The 12,477-nt window shown below is 49.5% G+C and overlaps 1 protein-coding gene across 5 annotated transcripts in view; it reads right to left on the bottom strand.

Moving 5' to 3' along the window:
* The window catches only part of RNLS (renalase, FAD dependent amine oxidase), a 65,688-nt gene extending 58,905 nt beyond the window's left edge, over positions 1-6,783 (bottom strand). For 4 of the 5 annotated variants that reach the window (XM_071564133.1, XM_071564135.1, XM_071564138.1 and 1 more), the window contains exons 1-4: positions 6,615-6,783; positions 6,424-6,520; positions 5,397-5,539; positions 3,895-4,053 (exon numbers count right to left, since the gene is read on the bottom strand). In XM_071564133.1, coding sequence (XP_071420234.1) covers positions 3,895-4,053; positions 5,397-5,539; positions 6,424-6,520; positions 6,615-6,726 — 511 coding nt within the window. In that variant the 5' untranslated portion in view covers positions 6,727-6,783. The remainder of the gene's footprint in view (positions 1-3,894; positions 4,054-5,396; positions 5,540-6,423; positions 6,521-6,614) is intronic. The other variant, XM_071564136.1, reaches the window with a different exon arrangement.
* Between the last annotated feature and the right edge of the window lie 5,694 nt (positions 6,784-12,477).

The following is a 12,477-nucleotide window of genomic DNA, read 5'->3' as shown; positions in this document are numbered from 1 at the left end:
TTTCATCATCTATCAAGGCTGGCAAAATTCAGAGAGTACAACAAATCAAACAAATGAAGGCAATTAAACAGTACAAAACATGCATATATATATTTTTATATATATATATATATACACACACATATTCACACACATATACATATATACATACATACACATATATATACACATACATACATATATATACACACATATATATACACACACATATATATGTATATATACTATTTGTTTTATATTTATTTTGAAAATTTAGTTGCATATACACACTAACTTCTCCATTAATTTAAGATTTGGCTTGTCACTCACAAGAGTAAGTAAATCTGGAACAGTAATTCTGAAGAGTCATTTCTCACACAGAACATTTAAAATGATAATTCTAGGTTGCCAAAGGTTTAGAAGTTCTACCTCCTCCTAAATGCACAGACCTGCACAATGACATAATGTCCAGGCTCATCTAAAAGGTTAAAGGACACAAAAACTAATCCATCAACCTTTGGTCTGCAGAGCTTGAAGTATTAAAACAACTTTGCCACTGAACATGAAATTTGAGGGCAACGTTATTCCAAAATCTGAATTCCCAGAACAACATCTAAATAAGTGAAAATTATTTTCAAAAAACATGGGAGGGAAAAGACCACCTGTGATTTCCACTGGCAGGAGTCTTCACTCTTAACCACAAGAACTAATAAAGTAAAAGGTATAATTTTGGTTCATTTTCAAATTGATACTTTTCTTTCTGCAACAGGAGGTTAAAGGGGTCTGAATACAGATGCCACTGGACCCAAAGGCATCTGTGAAAGGGAACTCAACAGCCAGCTGATTTTCTTTCCCACACAACAGTCCCCTCCCCAGTGGAACAAAACACAGCCACAGGTGTTTAGCTTTTTTGGGGGGGAAACATACTGCAGTTTATGGCAATCAGCTGTGGGACCACTGCTTGAAAATATAATATTCACACAGTCAAATACTCCCAAGGGAGGGGAAGGGAATGATGTGGCAGAGTCAGCCTGGAGGGTCAAATGGGAAAATGGTGAATCCCTGCAAGGGGTGAATTCCCACCTCTGGTAGTCATTTGAAGTCTCCAACTCAGCCTCTTTTACACACAAATGTCAAAGGGTAATTCCAATGCTTGTTACTGGATCAAAGCATCTCCTCCTGCCCCCCAGGCTGCTCCTTTGCCTCCTCTTCTTTTACAGCCTTTATCTATACATTAATGTTAACACTCCCTCATGAAAATCCATTTAAAACTTCATTTGGCTTTGAACTCATAGATCCAATTACACTTGAGTGGCTAAAATGGGACCTGGCACAGGTCCACACTCAGCAGTTGGGTCTCCAGCAAAACTGATGGGAAAAGGGATCTCAGAGAGCAACCTCAGACAGGAGAAGGGAAGACAATGAGGACATGGAAGATGTTTGAACTAATGCCTCCAATGGAGAAGCTGTCAAAGCAGGGATGTTGAAGCAGAGTACAGGCTAAAAACCAGGACTGATGGAAAGCAGCCAAAGCTCCCTCCTTTAACACTCCTCATCACACGCCCCAACAGTGACTGAGATTAATGTTACAGTGGCATAAACTACAGGCACATCTTTCTTTCAGCTCCAGAGCCCACTTTCTATATAATAAGGGCCTTCAAGACCAGCAGGGAGGGCAGCTGTACCCCCAAATCCTGCCCCCTAAGCCCTGTGCCTGCACTGGCAGAGGAGACACATGTGACATCCATGCTGGCCACGCAGGCTGCTGCTGCCAGGAGGAGGAGGAGGAGGAGGAAGCCCTCCCCTTCCTCCAGCCCTGCACATCCCTCATTCCATCTGCAGCAGCAAGAGGATTCCTCTCACCCACAGTGAAAGCCAGGGGGAAGTTTCCAACAGGGAGCAGGACCCTCCCCTTCCAGGAGCAGCTGGAATCACTGGTTTGTCTACCGGGAACACAGAAATGTGGCTTCTGTTGGAATGTTGGGGTTTGTCGCTGGGTTTGGAAAACCAGAGAGGAGAGAACAACTTTTCCTTTCAGCAGCTGTCCACAACAGCCTTCAGCTTAACATGAAATTGCATCTTAAATCCCAAGTGAGGTGGATCCAGGCAAACCCCCCCTTCTCTGCCAGCAGAACTCGGCTGTTTGACAGGCAGTCAAAATGAGGTTGAGATTTATAGACCCAGTGATGTGCCCTGACCCTCTGCAAGTCAAACCAGACCTGAAACTGCACCCTGTTCAGGCTCCTTACAGTCTCCTCACCTATTTTCCCCTTCAGTTCTCAGCCTAAGGAAACAGCAGTAAAGATGCCAATAGCTGCAATGCTAAGGAACTCCAGGGTATGGGCAGCCAGTCCTGCTGACTGAGATCAAGAATTAACAGTTTGCTGGAAATCTGGAAGCTGATTTTACACAGGGAACAGGCAGAGAGAGGAAGGGAAACAGGAAGAGGTGAAAAAGAGGACAAAACTTTTCTGGATTCCCTGAGATAAAAGTTAATCTTGCAGTTACACAGAAGATGAAGGATGTTGTGGAAAGCATCTGACAGTTCCAGCACTCCCAAGAGCAAATGAAATGAACTGTTCACCTTAATTGCATCTTCTGAAGGGCACCCGACCACTTTCTGCACATGAAAAGATTTGATGATCCCAAGAAAAACAATTTGCAAAGACATCAGTGCCCACTGAGGAAGAACCTCAGGAAAACTGTGGGAAAACAGAACTCCACACTACCTGTTTCTTCTGTACCCAGGACATTCACCATCAACCAGACCACCTTAGCAAGGACAGCAGGGGCCAGACCCTCCACTGCTTTCCCTGTCTGGATGGGGGAAACAAGAGGGCTTATAAAACAGCAAATAGCAGAGAAATCCTGTTCTTACAGAACATTTACCCACTTAGTCACAGAGCCTCAACAAGAGGTTGTAATGAAAATGCTTCTCTTTAAGGAAATGCCCAAGAAAACAGTGATCAAGTATCGATTTTCTCCTTGCTACCATAAGATGCTGTGCTGCAGCTCAACATCCTGCTGCCATCCATCATCTTCTCCCTCACCCAGGTCCTGGTTACTAAGCAGGTTACTCCAGATAGACACTAGAACTGCAACCCTTTGCTCCAATATCCTTTAACAGGCAGTTTCCAAAGCACACTCATGGATTTTAACACGTTAAAACCAAAGATACAGCAGAGCACAAAGAGCCAAGTGTTAAAGTCAGCTCTTCATGATTCACTGGTGATTCTTCTACAAACCAGAGGGCAGGCCTGAACTTCACACTTTTTTCTCAGCATGGAGCTGCTCTTTTTAAGCCTCTGTGGCACTGGAACACACTCACCCCAAGAGATCACCAAAGGATAACTGAGGTTCACTCACATTTGGAGAATAAACCCCCCAGGATGCAGCCAGAAACAGGAGGTGGAGCTGGAGACTCTGATAGGTTTTCATCTTATAAACTTGTGGCCAAAAGAGTTTTCAGCTGGACTTTTTCCTGCCCTGCATTTCACATGATTTCAGGCTCACTGAAATGCCCCAGGGATTCCTCCCCACAGCACAGCTGTTATTCAGGTCTGGGGCATCCCCACTGCACACACACCAAGGGCAGCACTGGAAGTCAGCACTACATGGACAAAGGGGCAGTGACGAGGAAACACCACGTGGGGACCAGCTGAGGGTCTTGTCCAACTCAGTAACTATTTCCAAGTCACATAAAGACAAGTGTTGTTTTAGAAGTCAGCAAAAAATTAAAGGTCAGATTAAAAACTGACTCATCTACATAGATATTTTCGCTATCAAGGTATTACTGGTCACCCACCTCCTATCATTTTCCACCCTGTTCTGGTGGAAATTAAGTAGCTCAGACTGTATAAGATGCTAAATTGCTATTTTAGATTAGATACCTGTGCCTCTGAGGTGTGAACTTACTGTTGACAATGTCACCTTGCAGCTGGAGAATTTGTGGGATGGGAATGGTGAGAATAACTATATCAAACAGTTCTGGTGGCCCCACTTTCCTGGAGACCTCCCATTTCCCATCTCGGAGAGAGATGTGAGTGACATGCTGCTCATAGAGGACATCTGCACCTGTGGGGGGAAAAGAGTGTTTAAATCCATGAGCAGTGAATTCCACAGAGCAAATGTAGAATGGTAATGGTTTCTCTGGAGCCAGGCTGGGAGAGCTGGGGGTGTTCACCTGGAGAAGACTCCAGGGAGACCTCAGAGCCCCTTCGAGTGCCTAAAGGGGCTCCAGGAGAGCTGGAGAGGGACTGGGGACAAGGCATGGAGTGACAGGACAAGGGGAATGGCTTTCCACTGACACAGGGCAGAGTTAGATGGGATACTGGGAAGGAATCCTTTCCTGGGAGGGTGGACAGGCCCTAGCACAGGTTGGGCAGAGAAGCTGTGGCTGCCCCATCCCTGGGAGTGTCCAAGGCCAGGCTGGACAGGGCTTGGAGCAACCTGGGCTGGTGGGAGGTGTCCCTGCCCATGGCAGGGGGTGGGACAGGATGACCTTTAACATCCCTTTCAATCCAAACCATTCTGTGACTCTAAGATACCATAATTCAGCTCAGAAAGCAGATGGAGAACTACCAGCTGCTCTTTTTGCCAGGTTATTTCCCCTGGCTTTAGTGAGCTGAACCCATCCTGAGGGAAATCCATCAGATACAGGAGGTGGCACAGGGCAGGCAATCAAAGCACACCCCCAGGAGCTGAGAAAGACAGCACTGCCCCTGTTAGCAACTGAAGACAGGGACACAGTTATCTGCAAGGTTAGGGTCTAAAAAACCAGGTAATTAAAAATATACAATAACAATCCCATGGAAGGACCAAAGCTTGCATGCTCTTAGAATTCATATTTTTCAAACCAGGGTTAAATTAGTCACTGAACTGCACATCTGGTTCTACCACATGACACATAATGCAATAGTTGCTTGGTTCAAACTAGCAGGTGATCTCCTTTGCCCGTTTCCAAAGGCTCACGCCCTGCATAAGGTCTCCTTTCTCCAAAACACAGGCTGTAGTTCCCCGCTGTGCTCCCAGTTACACAGCAGTTAAGGACATACTCACAAAAAAAACCACCCACACACTCATTTCATTCCAGTTGCAACTCAACCCTCCTCTTAATCATGATCTCTTCCACTGAATTATCTAGTTGTGCTAGGCCTGACTTTCATATGCTAAAGTCATCAGCGTAAACATAAGCTTTGTACAGAGGTTTTGACATGCCAGGCCTGCAGGACTTGGAAACTCACAGAGCTCCCAGACATGTTTATCCATCTAGGCAACTTCCAGACATACAAAAAACAAACAAGGAACTTAAACATCCTCATCAGAGATTTTAAATTTGCAAGGCAGTTCAAGAGGGCCATCAAAACCGTGACCATTAAAAAACCTTTCATTTCACACAAAGGCATCTAAAAAATTACCTGACTGTTTTAAATAGTATTTGACAACAGAGGAGATGCCCTGGGGTGCCACGTAATTGCAGGAGCCTTCTCTCACCACCAATCCTTCCACGGGAGCACTCAGTGGTTTCAGGATGCCGTGAGACAGAAGCTCCTCATAGAAGCTTAAAGAGAGGAAAAATCCACAGAGATGAAAACTCGCTCCATTTGTCACAATTACAGTTAGAGCCAGCCTAACTTTTGAATTTAGAGGACAGTTTTAACAAGCTGCACTTCAAGGCAGTTTATGCACAAACCTTGCTCTAAAACACCAAACCACCCCGGTACTGTGTTGGGCTTGGCCTTTTACCTGACAGCACTGACCCGAAGGCACAGGAACATGTGACAGTCCCCTAAAGCTCTGAGCACCAGCACAAAGCGCAGTATTCCAGCCCTGGACGCGGCTGCCTGACACGCACCTGCCTTCTCCCTGCTTTCCACACCAAGTTTGCCTTTTTACTTCGCTGCCACATCTCCAACCCCTTCCCCAAGACACGGCGAGCTACCCCTGGGGCTTTTATCTCAACCCACGCGTTTTCCAGCTTTTATAGTTCCCCTTTTCTCCCGATTGCGCTGGCGGGGCAGCGCGGGGCTGTTGGCTGCGGTCAAACCACGGCATCTGTGCCCGCAGCGAGCCCGGGCAGCCCCTACTGCGGGTCCTTCCCTGCTCCCACGGCAAAGCCCCCGAGCCCGCACCGCCCACGTGCAGTCCCACGGATGGGAGGGACGAGTGGGACGGGGCGGGATGAGTGGGACGGGGCGGGATGAGTGGGATGGGGCGGGATGAGTGAGGTGGGGCGGGATGAGTGGGACAGGCGGGATGAGTGGGACGGGGTGGGATGAGTGCGATGGGCGGGATGAGTGGGACGGGGCGGGATGAGTGGGACGGGGCGGGATGAGTGGGACGGGCGCGATGACGGAGCACGGGGGGCGGGCGGGGGCCAGTCCAAAGCGCTGGGGCGGGATGGGCGGGATGGAGCAGAATGGGGCGGGAGGGGGCGGGTCTCACCTGCGCCGCGGCCCCGCAAGCTCCGAGTCGTAGGTGACGAACTGCGCGCCCAGGTCGGCGCTGCCCAGGTCGCCGCGGGTCGTGCTCATGCGGCCCCCTGCGCGACAGCCAGTCACACACCGACACGACACACGGCGCGACATCACACGACATGACACGACACAGGACTCGCCCCGCCCCCCCGCACCCACCTGCGCCCCGCGCCTTGTCCCAGACGGCCACGGGTCCCCGCACCCCCCGCGGTAGCAGCGCCGCGCACGCCGCGCCCGTGAGCCCCGCGCCCACCACCAGCACCCGCGACATCGCCGCGGGATACGGGACACGGGACACGGGACACGGGACACGGCCCGGGGCGGGGGCTCGGCGGGGACCCGCCCACGAGCAGCCAGACCCCGCCCGTGGGTGGAGTGGGGGGAGGACACGCCCAGTACCGCCGCGGGAACGCGGAGAGCCCTGGGCGCGGCTGTACATGCACCTGTGCACGCACACCTGTGCACGCACACCTGTACGCACCTGTACGCACACACATCTGTACGCACACACATCTGTACATACACCTGTGCTCGCGGATCTGTGCGTACACACCTGTACACACATATCTGCGTGCACACACATCTGTACACACACACCTGTACATACACCTGTGCACACACACCTGTACGCACAAACCTGTTTACACACACATCTGTGCACACACATCTGTACACACACCTGTACACACACACCTGTACATACACCTGTACACACACACCTGTACATACACCTGTGCACACACACCTGTACGCACAAACCTGTTTACACACACATCTGTACACACACACCTGTACACACACATCTGTACACACACCTGTACATACACCTGTGCACACACACCTGTACGCACAAACCTGTTTACACACACACCTGTACACACACACCTGTACACACACATCTGTACACACACATCTGTGCACACACATCTGTACACACACCTGTACATACACCTGTGCACACACACCTGTATGCACAAACCTGTTTACACACACACCTGTACACACACATCTGTGCACACACATCTGTACACACACCTGTACATACACCTGTGCACACACACCTGTACGCACAAACCTGTTTACACACACACCTGTACACACACACCTGTACACACACCTGTACACACACATCTGTGCACACACAACTGTACATGCACCTCTGCACACAGATCTGTCTTCACACACATCTGTACATGAACATCTGTACACACCCCTGTACATTCATACTTGTACACAAAACACCTGTATAAACACATCTGTACTTACATATCTATACATATATACACATCTTATACATACATACATCTGGACATACACATCTGTCCTGCACACACACAAACATCTGTGTACACGCACACAACTGTGCACACACACACCCTCTTACCTGGACACACACATCTGTGTACACACACAAGCATCTGTGTGCACACATCTGGACACACACCTGTACACACACCTATACACACACCTGTACACACACATCTGTACACACATCTGTACACACACCTATATACACACACCTGTACACACACATCTCTACACACACCTGTACACACACATCTCTACACACACCTGTACACACATCTGGACACACACCTGTACACACATCTGGACACACACCTGCACACACACCTATACACACACACCTGTACACACACATCTCTGCACACACCTGTACACACACATCTATACACACATCTACACACACACACCTATACACACACCTGTACACACACATCTCTACACACACCTGTACACACATACCTGCCCTGTGCACACACCCCTGCCCCCCCACCTGCACACCCACACACCCTCCCTGAACACACACGTGCACACACACACACCTTTGTGCACACCTGTGCTCACACACCCCCTGCACACACATATGTGCACACACATGTGCACACACCCCCTCTGCAGGCACTCATGTCCTTTTGCATTGAAGGCAAACAGTGTCCTGGGCTGCACGAGGAGGAATGTTGCCAACAGGTCGAGGGAGGTGACCCTTTCTTCCCTCCCTGCTCAGCACTGGTGAGGCCAGACCTGCAGTGCTCTGTCTAGTTCTGAGCTACCCAGTACAAGAGAAAGTCCAACTGGTCCCTCCAGCAAGGGACCAGGAGGAAGGTTAGGGCACTAGAAAGTGGGACTGTTCAACCAGGAGAAGGGGAAGGGTCACAGAGGGATCCCATAAATACCCAAGTTCTTCTCAGTGGTGCTCAGGACCAGAGACAATGGGCCAAACCAAACACCAGAGGTTTCCTCTGAACATCAGGAAACATTTGTTTACTATGGTTGTGACCAAGCACCAGTGCAGGCTGGCCCGGATGGAACTTCATCCTTGGAGATATTCTGTAGCCATCTTGACATGACCCTGGGCAAACAGCTTTAGATTGCCTTGTGTGAGCACGGGGGAGTAGAACAAAACAACATCCAGAGTGGATACCTACCTCAACCACTCACTGATTCTGTAATAAGCCATCTCTGCCATCAGACTGACTTCATCCCATTGCCAGTCATCCAGAAATGCTCTGGAACTGGATCTGATCTGCCCTCCTGAACAGCTTCTACCAAAATCAAAACCTGGGCACCTGGAGATGCCACTCAGAAGGAATTGCTGGGAGGTGTGACACCTTCCAGAAAGTGCTGATGGGCCATCTCCAACACCCTGGGGGGTTTGTGTAACCATGCCTGGTACTGGTGTGTAATTTGCAAGAAGCCATTACACACCAGTTCCATGTTAGGTAAGTGGGATCCTGAGAAGCTGAGATTAGATTAGATAGTGCTGAGAGGTGGTGTCATGTGTGCACCACCTCTGCCCGGGGAAAACAAATTCCCATTCTGAGAGCCTTGAGTGTGGGTGACTGGGGGAAGTATTTGGATTGCTATCCTTATCTGATGTGTAGGTGAGAGGAGACATTCCAGAGAACTTCTGATACCACCGTTGTGGTATGGGGGACACCACAACCTGGCACTTTGGTCATGGTGTTTAGCAGGAGATTGGTGTGAAGTCCTTCTGTGGAGCTTGTTGTGTCTAAAGGACAAGAAGGTGTTGGTGATGATCATCTTCAATGGGAGCTCCAAGTTGACTTCATGGCACATATTGTTTAATAGGTGCTTCTTGGTGAAAGGCTGGAGCCCAGCCACCCTCTGAGGGAAGAACCTTGGCCTATTACCAAACCTGTCCATGATGGGTAGTGCTCAAGTTTCCATTGCAATGGAAAGAGCTCTGTGCTCACAGGTGCACACGCCATGGGCCCTGCTAGCAGAGAAAGCAGGAGTGTTGCAAGAGAGGGCTGCATGACTTGGGTGAGAACTCTTGGATGAATGACACGATTCAGGCTGAACACCTACCTGAAGTATGGCCAGTGGCAGGCAGCCCTGGATGAGGGCAGGGCATGGTATCGCTCTGATTAGGAGCTGTGGCACAACAGCCTTACTGGAAATGGTGGCAGGCAGCAAACAACACGAGCCAACAACATGCTCTCCCTGCACAGATGGAGAACCCCAGCATGGGCTACTGGGGCAGACAGGGCTGCCTGGGTTAGGGTTCACCCCTGCTGTTTGGTGCCAGGGAGGTCACATCTGGTTGCTATGTCCAGTTCTGGAATGCCATGTGAGAGGGATGTGTGTGTGTGTCGCTGAGCTTTGTGAACGAAGATTTGGGCAGGGCTGTCCCCACGTGGGTGGGCCCTTCCAGCCTGTCCAGTGGATTCTAGGTGAGGCTCAGCGTGCACAGATCTGGCCCCACCGTTTCAGTCCTGAGGTTCATCTGCCACGGCCGAGCGAGCTTGGACAGTGCCAGTGAAGTCCTCAGGACTAGAACCTACAGCCCCCGGCATTTCCCAGGAGGTCTCCCATCCAAGTACTAATCCGGGGCTGACCCTGCTGAGCTTCTGAGATCTGACGGGATCGGATGTCAGGGAGGCATTTAACTGCCAAGAGGGATGTAGGGGCAACCCATAAATGCTGGAAAACTGGCAGTAACACTGTGACAGGAAGTGGGTGGAGCTGAGTTCATTGGGTCTGGCCATGGGGAGGATGAGAGTGGTCTGAGGGCAGCCTCTGACTCCTCAGGGTGCAAAGGCTGATAGAGCAAAACGCCTCTGAAGCGTCAGGTAGTATGATAGGGGAAAATGTTGTTGCATCTTTGGATGTTGACACTGGAAATGTGGAAATGGAAATGCTTCTTTCTCTGAGAAGTAGGGAGCTGCTGCGGAATGGTCACCACTGACATGGGGGATCTCCATTCTGGGTGATTTCCAAAATTTGGCTACTCAAAGCCAGGGCCAATTTGATCCAGTAGTGGGAACTGGCTTGATTCTAGTGGAACAGTGGAAGGAGATCTCTAAAGGTCCTTTCCCATTAACATTTCTTTGATGTCATGACCATGTAAGTAGGTTCAAGAGGCTCTCCTTGATCCCATTCAGCCTCCATAATGAACATGCTTCACAGAATCACAGAATCAACCAGGTTGGAAGAGACCTCTGAGGTCATCAAGTCCAACCCTCAATCCAACCCCACTGTGATCACCAGACCATGGCACTCAGTGCCACATTCAGTCTCATCTTAAAAACCTCCAGGGTCAGAGAATCCACCACAGCTCTGGGCAGGCCATTCCAAAGCCTGATTACTCTCTCTATAAAGAATTTCCTTCTAATATCCAACCTAAACCTCCCCTGGCACAGCTTAAGCCCACGCCCTTTTGTTCTACTGCTGGTTGCCTGGGAGAAGAGACTGAGCAAGAGCTGCACATCACCTTTGAGAGGCCAGAGCATCTTGCAAGACCTGTGGTAATGTCTCACTCTTCTAGCACTACAGGACTGTTTTGAGAGCAGCCTTGGTCTTGCACCTTTCAGGGAGGACAGTGCCTCCAGATGAGTGTGCCCAGAGCTGCTCTGCCCTTTCCCTGGGGTGCAGACTTCCATTACCTGTTTCCTCAGAAGATGAAAGTCAAAGGTGTCTCACTCAATGAAATGTGGCTTCAGCACTCTAAAACCAAGCCCCTCTTTAACTCCAAATCTACAAATGATGAACCAATGTTCCACTGGGGCTGTGTTTAAAGAGTGCCATAAAACTGCCAAATCTTGGTGTGTGCCTTGGACACATCTCAGATCCATTCCAGCCTGGAGACAACCTTCCTTACTGACCTTTCACCGTGATTTCCGAAGCAAAGCAATCTAGGAAAGCAGGGCAAAGGCAGCCCTAGCCCTGGCAAGGGTGATGGAGAGGGATGCCTCTCCCTGTTGGCAGGGCACGTGTAGGAAAGGGCTCTTGGATACTCTTTGTATTTTCCCTTAAGGGTGTGAAGAACAAGGATGTTGTGGTGGGTTGTCCCCAGCCAATAGCTAAGCACCCACACAGCTGCATGTTTGCTCCAGTCCCCACCCCAGTGTGGGACAGGTGGAGGGAACTGGAAGAACAAAAGTGAGAAAAGTGGGTGGAGAGAAAGAGCATTGCTATGGCAAATTGGCTGCGTCCCATTCCCGTGGTACGAGGAAAGGGAACTCCATCCCAGCCTGACCCAGTACAGATGGTTTTTGTCTGTTGCCTGGGATTTAATCTCCAGCTCACATTTAACATCTCTGTCTATGCGACAAAGGGTCGTAGAGTTCCACAGAAATATCATCATTTCTAACCATCTAAGATCTGCTCCCAGAAATCCATTTTAGACTTTGATCTTCCCTCGTAAGCACTTAATTATGTCACTTGTAATAAATCATCTGATCATTGAAATGGGATGCTGTAAGCTTTCTTCAACAATATCAATTACACCACTTTATCAATGAGCATCACCTCCAAATGTCCAGTTACCTGACTCTGCCCAAACAGGGTTTAACCAACCTCCACAAACAAACGTTGGGAAACTGTACTTTCAAACTATGGTGTTACCCAATGATTTATATGTTCTATATCTCAGTGTGTTTACATTTTAGTCCCCTGTTAGTGCTACCCCACCCTCCAGACAGTTCAAATAGGGCTGTCTCCAGAGAGATGAGCAGCACTGAGTGGTGCGCCGGCAAGA

This window comes from Pithys albifrons, chromosome 9 (genome assembly GCF_047495875.1).
Source record: "Pithys albifrons albifrons isolate INPA30051 chromosome 9, PitAlb_v1, whole genome shotgun sequence".
In the NCBI taxonomy this organism is placed as follows: domain Eukaryota; kingdom Metazoa; phylum Chordata; class Aves; order Passeriformes; family Thamnophilidae; genus Pithys; species Pithys albifrons.
Note: the sequence above shows the minus strand (reverse complement) of the source record. Positions and strands in the feature narration are given on the sequence as shown.